Source organism: Pseudonaja textilis, chromosome 4, assembly GCF_049901715.1.
Source record: "Pseudonaja textilis isolate UNSWEBS1 chromosome 4, rPseTex1.2, whole genome shotgun sequence".
Lineage (NCBI taxonomy): Eukaryota > Metazoa > Chordata > Lepidosauria > Squamata > Elapidae > Pseudonaja > Pseudonaja textilis.
Genome location: NC_141993.1, coordinates 68329893 through 68341326, shown reverse-complemented (window position 1 = coordinate 68341326; position 11434 = coordinate 68329893). Strand labels below are relative to the sequence as shown.

The 11434-nt window shown below is 37.2% G+C and overlaps 1 protein-coding gene across 1 annotated transcript in view; it reads left to right on the top strand.

The window, feature by feature from the left end:
- Positions 1-219: 219 nt before the first annotated feature.
- Positions 220-11434, top strand: part of IGSF10 (immunoglobulin superfamily member 10) — a 28969-nt gene continuing 17754 nt past the window's right edge. The window contains exons 1-2 of the mRNA XM_026701624.2: positions 220-689; positions 6340-6590. Coding sequence (XP_026557409.1) covers positions 6370-6590 — 221 coding nt within the window. The 5' untranslated portion in view covers positions 220-689; positions 6340-6369. The remainder of the gene's footprint in view (positions 690-6339; positions 6591-11434) is intronic.

Sequence of the window (11434 nt, the reverse complement as noted above, 5' to 3'; positions counted from 1 at the left end):
CCCAAAGGTGCTTTGTTAAAAGGCACCTGGATTTTTTTTATTTTTTTATTTTTTTTGAAGACGTTTCGCTTCTCACACAAGAACAAGATCTTGGATGAGAAGCAAAATGGCTTCAAGGAAAAGAAGAAAAAAACCACAAGTCCAGTTGCCTTTTGAAAAAGCACTTTTGGTAAGACCAGACAGGAGTCCGAGTCTTCGCCAAGTTCCCCAGGCCAGCTGGAGAACCTGCCAATCCAGGCGGTCCCTCAACTGCGCCTCCTCCCCTTTCTTCTTCCAGGAGAGTGGGAAAAGCGCGTCTAACCAAACTCAAGAGACCAAGCGGATGTCTAAGGGAAGTGAAGGGGTCGTCGGTGCGACCTCCACCCCCGGCTAAGACTTTCTGAAACGCTGGGTGATCCGGGGAAGCCGGAAAGCTTCCCACGAAAGGCGACCGGGCAAGAGAACTGAAGCGGCGTTAGAAGGAGAGCACACGTGGAGACTTCGGCTCCCCACCCCGCCTGCTCCGGATCCGAGGGGCGTGTTTTGATCCTCCCAAACTGGGAACCACCCCTGCCCCGTTCAGCGGCTCCCTCACATGCCGCGCATCTTTCGGGTCCTCCATGCAAGCTCGGCTATTGATGTGTGACACCTAGGAGTGTAAGGAGACGTTCACGCGGATCCAGCTAGAGAGGAAAAGTAATAAGATTCAGGTACGTTTTTACGTTTTATTTCTTTTAATTTCCTGGAACGATGTGTTGGAAAGCCCTCTTTCTGTCTTTTTTTTCCCCCTCGCCAGCCCAATCTTGGTTTGAGGACTGTTTAAAAAATGAAAACTACCTGCTTTGCAAAATGCCACCTGATTCTTTGCTCCGTCTGTGGTAGGCGCCAATCCGTGAAGATATGCCATAGTAATAAATGTATAACGTTCGGTCTTTCAAGATATTGCAGAAACTCCGTTGGTTTGGTTGCAAGAGAATGAAAACTATTTCTGAGCTGACATGAATGAGGCATTTCCCGGTGTCAACCGCAAGGCTATTTTTTACAATGCAGACTTTAATTCTTGTCAGTAAGGAGCTTAACTACATTGCTGTAATGTCTTGGCAGGCGTCAGATTCATTGAAATGAATTGACAAGAACTTTAAAAACAAAATACCCTGAACAGAACCTTTTTTTAAATTAAATTTGGACTTCTCTGGATTTCTTCAAAGGGGGATCTTTATTTCGTTATGGCTTGTTGCATTTTTTAAAAAAATATAGATCTCTCCAAAGATCCAAGTGGACAGAAGAGCAATTTCTAAACAACTCTACAGTAACTTCAAAGGATATCTGAAACTACCTTTATCTTTCATTTTTCATCCCCTAAGACCATCTTTTGTGGAACCATCATCAGCTGTGCCATGTGACAGTCCTGATAAATGAAGGGGGCGATAAATTAAGAATGAATTTAAAATATTCACACATGCCGGTCATCTGTAAAAAGATTTGTCATCTATTAACGACAAATATGACATCAAATGAGTGCTTTATAATGCAAGACATGAAAATCAGAGAATCACCAATTTAAATAACTTCTGCATTTCATGATATGGTATCTAAGGTTTTGGGTTGGGGAAGAAAAATTGAGGCTAAAAATAATTATTAGAACTTTTATTTATTTAGTACCACTTTTCCAAATAACTTGGAGTGAAATAAACATTCCTTTTCATGACAGCCCAGTCAATCCAGAGACTTCAAAAGGGACCAGAGGTCTGTTCTTTTACAACTACACCAACATTCTAATCCTGCATCATTCCAGGCTCATATAACTCTTAAATAAGAACTACCAAGAATTTGAAAGCTCCTATTCAGGATCTTGATGAGAAATCCAGGTTGTTGTTTTTTTACTATTTTAACTAATTTAAGTTTCAAAATACTATTAGGAAAAGAATCCTATAATCCTTCAGCAAACAGCACTCCTTACTAGCGCTGATAATGTTACCTAGTTAGGGTAATGAAGAAAACAAGAACACTCAGAGAGCACCAAGGACCCCTCAATCCTATAGTTTGGAAGGAAGGAAGAAATCACAGCTTCTGCACCTTGCATATTATTGTACCTGGAACTGAAGGTGCATTTACATTTTTTAAAGAAATTGTTATTGTTTTAATAAATACATCTCATTGACATTAGTAAGAGGGAAATCAACAAAGCAAACATTCTAAAGAAATGAAGGCTAAGATTCTTAATCTGCCTGTTCTGTTTGATTAAGGCACAAATGGCCCCAGAATGACATTAAGCTCTTTGATGTCATAGAATTGCAAGGTCTAGTTTTTAAAATACTTGTATCAAGAAAATAACTCATCCAAACAGAACATGGAGATTTTCAATATAATAGTTTATTGCACTCTTATTTTCCATTAAGCTAATTCTAATCTACTTAAGTAGCATTATAAAAACAAAAAAGACAAACCAGAATGAAACAGAAGTTGTCAGGAACAAGATCAGGCATAGCTTTCGTTCCCTATAAAGGTAGAGGAAAGTATGTTTCACTGTTTTCACTGTTTTCACTGTTGCTGTTGCTTCTTCACCAGGACAGTTCTCTTCTTAAACTCCTAATTCTTTGAGGCTTAATTTTCTTAGAAAGATTGATGTATTTGTCAGCAAAAAAACAAATTGCATGCAGATTTATGATTACTTTAAAAATAAAACTGTGGTTCATCAAGCAGAATGTTCAAATTCCAGTTTTAGTAGTATGTCAAATTCCAGATTTTAATACTATTCCCAATATTTAATACTATTTTAAATACTATTTAATACTATTCCAGATATTTAATATTCTTCTTCTATTCCCTGCTACATATTCACTAAAAGCAAAAACCTTGCTAGGAATGTTTAAAGGAAAGTGGAAGTATAACTGGTCCTTGGTTAATGACCATTCCTTCAGCCACCATTCAAATTTACTGAACTGAACAAACAGTATTTATCCCTGGACCCCAAAGATATAGTAATTGCAGCACCTCCTTGGCTAAATGGTCAAAGCCTGTGTGCTTGGCAGCCCACCTGTGCTTATTATTGGGTGCAAGGGCGCTTCCCCCATCCACCTATCTCCTCCCCCATTTCCCCTCCTTTGGCCACTCTGCACTCTGCACTGTAGCTTCCTTATGCTCCATTCAACCTGCTGCCTTGCCCTCTTCTGGCCCTACACTCCACTTGCAGTTCCCAACATCTTCACCATCTTTCTCAGACTGCTTATACATGGCCTGATACTTAGTGAGACTGCCATGCCAGTCCTTTTTCCCAAGGCCACGTGGGGCCTTGTCTAAGTTATGTATGACCTGCAGGGTCATAGGGAGTTCGGAGTGGCAAGGAGAGTATATCAAGGGCAGAAGGACAAGCGAAGCACAGGATGGCCAAAGGGGCAGATGGGTTGAAGAGGAATCTTTTGTGAGGCTTAGGGCTGGGAGAGACCAAGCTGGAAATGGCTTGGACTGGGATGAGTCCTTGCCTAAGGACTGCTGGAATTGCCATCACTAAGCAATATGGTCATGTGACATGCTTTAGAACGATATCACTTACTTGGGTTCAGTGGTGGGATTGAAAAAAAATTACTACCAGTTGGGCGTGGGTTTTTTTGTAAATTTTATTTGAGTTTTCACAAAGAGGAAAAAAAAATACAAATAAAACATCTTTTTTGAAAGCAGCATAATCCCGGGTTACATTTCTTCGTACAGACACAAATTCAGGTTCATGCTCATTTTTATATTCTATTCCATATCTTATTACTATTTTACATTTTCTGCATAGCTTCTCCCCTCTTTTAATTTTCCCAATTTTATTTTAATTATTTCATCTCAATTCAAACCATTGTATTTATATTTTTGTCTGTCCTGTTTCAATTATCTATTATCTTTTCTCATTAAACAAAATTTCTCCTGTAGTTACTGATTGGAGTATGACGCCTTTATATCTTTTCCCTAAAGTTGTAACGTTCAATATAATACATAACTTCCATTCGGATTCTGCTTGGTACATTCTTAAAATACACACTGTATTCTTTAAAAAAAAAGAAAAAATTATAAATGTATATAATTAAAACAACATTCCATTCCAATTCAATTCTATCATTAATATTAATATTCATTAATGGGAATGGGAACAATTATAAGCTTTCCATAATTAATTTCCCCCCCCACTTATATTTTATAAAACATTAACTAATTAAAATGTTCCTGTTCCTTCCTAATTCAATTTTCTCATTTATTTTATTTCACTTATTTTATTCACAAACATTTCACTAAATTACACTATTTTATCCCTCATTTTAATCATACATTGTTTCCAATTTTCTAAAGTTATTTCTATTATTAATATAACAATACAATCTTATGTACCTTTACAGAATCCCTTTTTCAGTTAGATTTTCACCCATTATCTCTAAATAGGTCCTGTTTCTCTATATCTTGCTCCAGTCCTTTGTAACTTCTTTTCCTTTCCTTCTTCCCTCTCTTCTTCTCTCTCCCCTTTTTACCCTCTTGTCTCTCTACCTCTATTTCTCTCTTCTGTATTCCCCTGTTCTGTTGCTTCCCAGTATTATACTTATTTTTCGAATTATTTTTCTTTTCTTTGGTTGTTTCTTTAAGTCTTAAATTCTCCATCCTCTTTCCCCCCTTTCCTTTTTCTTCCCCACATAAAATTACTTGTTCATTAAAGATGGCTTCTTTTTTGTCCCAGTCTTCTTGTTTTGCAGTCTTTTCTTGTTGTTTCTCGTAGTTCCAAATCTCCATTTCTAAGAATTGAAAAACGAAGCCAAAAGAACCCTTCCCTTCTTGTGCACCTTCTTTGTACTTTTTAAGTTCCATTTTCAATTCATCCAGAAGTAGTGCCATTGTATAAATTTTTAAACAACCACCCAATATTTTAGTCATTCAAATATAATAACCAGAATCCAAAGATCACCAAATAATCCAAATACATGCAAGCTGTTTCTTTTTTGCTCTTTTTTTTCACTTTCTCTTCCCGGGGTTACTATTTAGTTGCAAAGTTTCAGTTAAAATGTATCTTTTAGAAGTCTTGTTGAAGTTTTAGTGTAGATTCTTTTTAATTCCAGGCAGTCTCCTCCCTCCTCCAGATCCTGTCCTTATTCTTTTTCTCTCCCTTCCTGCTTATGAAAAAGAAAGTTTTTAATGTCCAGAAATCTTTATTATCCCTTTGGCATTTTGTTTTATTTTCAGCTTAATTGCCTATTGATGGCAAGGTGGATTTTTCTGATTTCTTATTTAAGTCTCTTAGTTGTCAGTATAGGGAAGGAGAGAGAAGGGGGAAAAAAGCCAAACCTTTCCCTTTTCACTTTCCTTTGCTGCTTCCAACTCTTCTTTGGGAGCGATGTTATTTTTTGTAAGTTTAAATTCCAGGGTACCTTGGTTGTTGCTTTTACAATTTAACCCGGTCATCCAAAACTTTCACTTCTTATCTTCCTCCTGCACATTCTTTTCCAGTCGAGTTCTTCTTTGTGGTGGCCATTTTTGACCACCGCTGCAACCGCCTTCAGGAAAGGGAGTAATGGCTAGCTGAGGAGCAGAGATGCAGCTTTTCTCGACCCTGCTGGCAATCTCCCCACTCTTCACCACCTCTACGGGTTGGCTTAGCCCCAAAACCAGCTGGCTCGGGCACTCCAGCAGCAAGCCCATATTGAAACCATGCACGATCGTGGATTTCTGTCTGTCACCGAAGCCCTTCAAACCGGAAGTCCGGTTGTGGGCGAAGTGCTGGTTGTGGGGGAAGTGCCGGTTTTGTGGGCGTGGTTTTGTGGGTGTGGCAGGGAAAGGATACTGCAAAATCCCATTCCCCACCCCACCCCACTAATTTGCTTCCCATGAGCCCTCCTCATGCAGGGCTGGGTCCTCTAAAAGAAGACCCAGCAGATCAGCTGGGACTTGGGAGACAGAGAATCAATGGGGATGGGGCCAGTCAGAGATGGTGTTTGCCTGTTCTCTGAACTAAAAATTTCCGCTACCGGTTCTCCAGAACTGGTCCAACCTGTTGAATACCACCTCTGCTTGGTTTCCAATTACCATCATCATTGAAGACTAATGCTTATGGGTATTTAAACTGCTGTTTTGGTTTTTTTTACCTTGTAGAAGTAACCCTTATGGCAGCCTTCTCCAATCTGCTGTTCTTTAGGTGTGTGGGACTGAACCTCCCCATTTGTCCAGATGGTAATCCCCATTCTGGCTGGGAATGGGAACAGTTGCAATCCAAAACATTTGAAGGCTGAAGGTTAAATGTGTAGTAGCTTTTCTGTAGAACTGCTAAGAAAAAACTAAGTCCAAGCAGCCTGCTCAAAGTCACAAGCTCCTGATGTTTTCTGTTGTGTTATTTTCTAGAGTATTCTTTGTTCACACTTGACTGGAAGGATGGTCGGTTTAAAACTTTTGTCACACAAGATGAAAAGAAGAGGAAACCATCCCTATGCAGTAGGAGTCCTCTTTGGGTTCCTCTTGGCTGTCTTTCCTGGCAGTAGTGCCTGTCCTAAGTTTTGTGCCTGCTATGTACCGACTGAAGTCCACTGCACCTTCCGGTATCTTACTACCATCCCATTGCAGATCTCCCAAAATGTGGAACGCATCAATTTAGGGTAGGTTTGCATGATAATGCTGAAATCCTGACGTTAGTAATGCTGTGCTAAAATTTATTTTGCAGTTTCTCAGAATTTCCCTTCTCCTGTGAAAGGGGCTTCTCTTTTTCTACTTTTTTTCAAGCTTCTTAAAAATTTACTTCAATTTTTATTTATTTATTTGTATCTACCCCACCTTTAAGGATGCAGTGGCTCAATGGCTAAGATGTAGAGCTTGTCAATGAGAAATGTTGTCAGTTCAGTGGTTCTAATCCCTAGCACTGCATAATGAAGTGAGCTCCTGTTATTTGTCCCAGCTTCTGCCAACCTAGCAGTTCGAAAGTATGTAGAAATGCAAGTAGAAAAATAGGGACCACTTTGGTGGGAAGGCAACAGCATTCCATGTGCCTTTGGCTTTTAGTCATGCCGGCCACGTGACCATGGAGATGTCTCCGGATAGCGCTGGCTCTTCAGCTTTGTAACAGAGATGAGCACTGTCCCCTAGAGGTGGAAACAACTAGCACGTAGGTGTGAGAGGAACCTTTACTTTATCCCACCTTTATTATTTTTACAAATATATTGAGGTGGTGAATATGTCCCAACAAATTTCTCCTCTTATTTTACTCCCAACAATCTATGAGCTAGGTTGGCTGACAGAAAGTGACTGGCTCAAGGTCACCCAGCTGGTTTTTGTGTCTGGGATGGGACTTGAACTTACACTCACCCACTTTCTAGTCTGGTGCCATAACTATTAGACTAAATGGGCTCTCTTAATATTTTTGAGCTTACTTCATACTCTTTGATAGTATTGTATGTTAGAAACTGTGGTGGCACAGTGATTAGAATGTAATACTGCAGGCTAACTCTGTCAGTGCCAGGAGTTTGATCCTGACCATCTTAAGGTTGACTCAGCCTTCCAACTTCCAAAGTTAGTAAAATGAGGACCCAGATTGTTGGGGACAATATGCTGACATTTGTAAAGAGAGAGTGCTATAAAGCACTATGGAGCAGTGTAAGTCTAAGTGCTATTGCTATTTTCTTTTCTATCATCCATCATTCTTACCCTACTCATCATATTATATCTTCTAGAGTAGTTGCCTACTTTAATTGAAGGAGGCTCAGATTGCTAGAGAGATAATGGAACCTTTTAACTAAATAATAATGTTTCCAATTACATTATAAGAGGATGGTTTTGAAACCTGCAGGAGAAACAAGCACCATTAGAAACCACGAAAGTAGCTGTTTTTTATGGGAAAATGTGGTAACTGAAAAGTGCAATCTTGTTATCTAAAAAGTCACAACTGTTTTAAAAGAAAGCAGTTAGTTATTATATTCATACTGTCACACACTAAGAGGCAGTATGTGATTGGTTTCATCCTTACTATGAATTGTCAAATGCAGACAGTCAGATCTTGTCCTATTTTGGATATTGAACAGTGGAGGGACATAAAACTCTCTTTTTTAAAAAAATTCATCAGTTTTCTTTGTCTTGGAAAAATTAGAAACAGCATCTTGTTCATCTCTTTTAGTGATAATTGATAGGAACAAAATTATGACTGCATGGCAGTAGGAAATAGTAATGAGAACAGACTAACATGTTCACTGTTATAAAACTTTTTCAGAGCAAAAAGCCTCCTGGTACTAATCTAGAATTGATTAATTTTCCTATTGTGATAAATTAAAACACATGCATTCAAATTCTTTTTTATGCCTTTCATGATAAAGGATTTTTAGACAAGTTGAAATTTTAAAAGTTGATAATATTTTGTATATACCTTTGCAAATTATGATTACTGGCTATTCACAAAATTATTACCATAATGTGTGTGACAGTCACTGAACACTGGGAAAAAACTAAGTTTGTTGATTTCCACCTTCTCCTGCTCAAAGATTATCATCAATCCAGTTATTCTTTGTCTTTTTTCTGGGTGAGTGGATATAGTTCCAAGCATGGCATAGAAATATAGTCATCTGTTTCATGGATCCGATGTGTGAGGCACTTGGTTTTCTTAATTCAGATGCTGGTAAAATAATGCTTGAAATTTTGAAATTCAGATTACAACACTACATGGAATCAAACTGTCAAGTATATAAATCAAGTATATAAACTAGATTTAGAAGATGCAAAGGCTCCCAAGTTTTCAAACATCTGGTGCATAATAGAAAAGCCAAGGACCTCCAAAAGCTTTTTTCCCCTCTATTAATTATATGAATGCTTTTGACAATGCTATCCACAAATTGTAGGTGGCTCTTAAAATATGAGAGTGCTGGGGTCACCTCATCTACTTATTGAACCATTCACCTATTGATCAAGAAGCAAAGGAACAGAATATGGAGCAACTAAACGTTTCAGAATTGGGCAAGAAATGTTCCGAGGTTGTATACTGTCACCTTATTTACTTAACTTTTCATGAAGACTATATCATGAAAAATGTTGGACTAGAAGGACTACAAATTGGTGTGAAATTTGCTTGCAGAAATGCCAACAACTTCATCTATGCTGGTGATACCAGTTTGATGGCTGGAAATGAGGGAAGCCTAAGGAATCTGTTGTTGAAGATGAAAAAGAAAATGCAAAAAGTGAACTGCTAGTCAATAATTTACATAGGAAACCTAAGATTATATTAATAGGTATGCCACTCTGATATAAACAAGTGGAGAAGAAGTAGTAGTAACATACTTTATGTTCATAAGATCCGTAATAAGACAGAAGGCTTCTGAGGTTGGTCATCAATGAAGATGTGGGTAAACAGACAGAAGGAATTATTTTTGTTTCTGCTTTTAACTATTGAAATAACTATTGTATCAGCTCAGATTTAAAAATTTGCAAAGTTTTAGCTTTGCAAAATTCTTTAAATAATGTTTTATTTGTGTAAATAAATTTTCAGTAATTAAGATGAACAATATCCTAAACACATGTATTAACGAATAAATCCTGTGCTGTACCATGTGAAATTAAAATAAATTTATTTTGCTTGCTGGTTTGTTTTTACTCTAATTTCTGGCTTGTGTGGGATAGTTTAGGAAACAAACCAGATTAAAATTATCTAGAGTTTAGTAGGAGTAGGTGAGAAACTGTTTAAATATTGTGAACCACAATTCTAGCAACCCCAGCTAGCGTAACTTAAGTAGGATGGAGTTGTCAGTTGTAGATTAGCTACATACATCTTGAAAGCTACAGCTTCTTGACTCTGGGTTTAGTTTTTATTACTGATTCTGATTTATGAAGCTTGAACTCAATCATTCACAGGTAAGTCTCATAAGAATTTAAATGGTGAAACAGTATAATTAAAAGCCAAAGTGCTGATGACATGTAGCCAGTTAAGATAAACCATATTTGTTTGGAAGAAGTATGCATTCTAAGCCATGAGCTGAACCATTTATTTTGCTTTTGAGAAAGAAGACAATATCAGAATACTTCTACACATCAATTTAAGCTGTGAATTCTGGTAACAATAGTTTTCATGATGTTCATGTTATCCTAGCTATATTGAATGTGGCTGTTCAAATTTTAGCTGGAGCCATCTCATACAATGGATGGGAGGGAGGGAGGGAGGGAGGGAGGAAGGAAGGAAGGAAGGAAGGAAGGAAGGAAGGAAGGAAGGAAGATAATGATGGAACATTTTTAGTAGATCCTATAGAATGTTGATTCAAATTTAGTATGCGATAATGTAAGCTTACATTTTGTATAAAACATTTTAAAATATTTGTATATAACATTTTAAAAATATTGACCAAGGGAAATCTAAAGCCCATCATCTCCCACACTGTTGCAATGTTATAGTTAACATTTTCAGATCAAAGCAGTTATAGCATCTGTTTAAAACTTACATATGCAAATCAGCTAGCAAAATCATCTTTGTCAGTGAACCATAAATTGAGGCTGCTTTGATAATCAGCTATATTTTATTGGTCACTCAAATTCTCTGAGACTTTGGCAGCGAACAAATATTCAAGCTTTTGGAGGTCTGCTGGAATTTACAAACATGAAGCAACAGCAAGAAAGATAGATGATTACTGTTCATGCATGCCTTTGGTGTTTATTGTGTATTGAATAATTCCTATTTCCTACAATGCAGAGAAGTCAGGAAAGGAATAGGTTTTCCTGACTTCTGAATAGGCTTATTCCTCATCTTTTCATTTCACAAATAATATAGAAACATAACTCTGAATCTGTATATAATGCATAGAATGTATGGAATTCTCCCATGTGTTATGCCTCATTATTTATAAAAGGGATTTTTGGAACAGACAGTATCCAGTACTTGTGGGGGGTGGGGAGTTCCAGAGCCTATGATTTGTTGTTGCTTATAAGAATCTCTTTCAAGATAGATGATCTGTTTGTATGCAGGTATTCCCATCAACAAGAAACCATAGGAACAAGCTGACAGCTGTACCTGCAAGAAATCCAAATTATTATTTATTAAATTTTTATTATTCATGATTCCCAATAACTGTAATTACGTAGACTTGAAACTGGAAAAGTCTTTTATCATTCCAGAGGAAATTGTTCCTCTACTCTGGAACTCCCATCTAATTCTCCAGTGGAGAAAAGTTTTGCTTTTAATAACAGCATGTTAAAAAGCTGTTATAAATTGATTTTATAAATCAATATAAATTGATTTTTTTTGTCTTTAAATATGTTCAGTTTGAAATAACATTTTAGCATGCCTTGGTGTTTTTATTATCTTGTAAAATACATTTTAATTATTTTATTTATATTGTCATAGTATAATATTGTCAGTTTCCGTTGTGTTTTGCTACTATTGATCAATCTCAGCCTCATTAAATCCTCACTATTATGCTAATCTATGACAGCCATAAATGAGTGATTGAACCCTCACCATCTGGAAACACCCTGATTT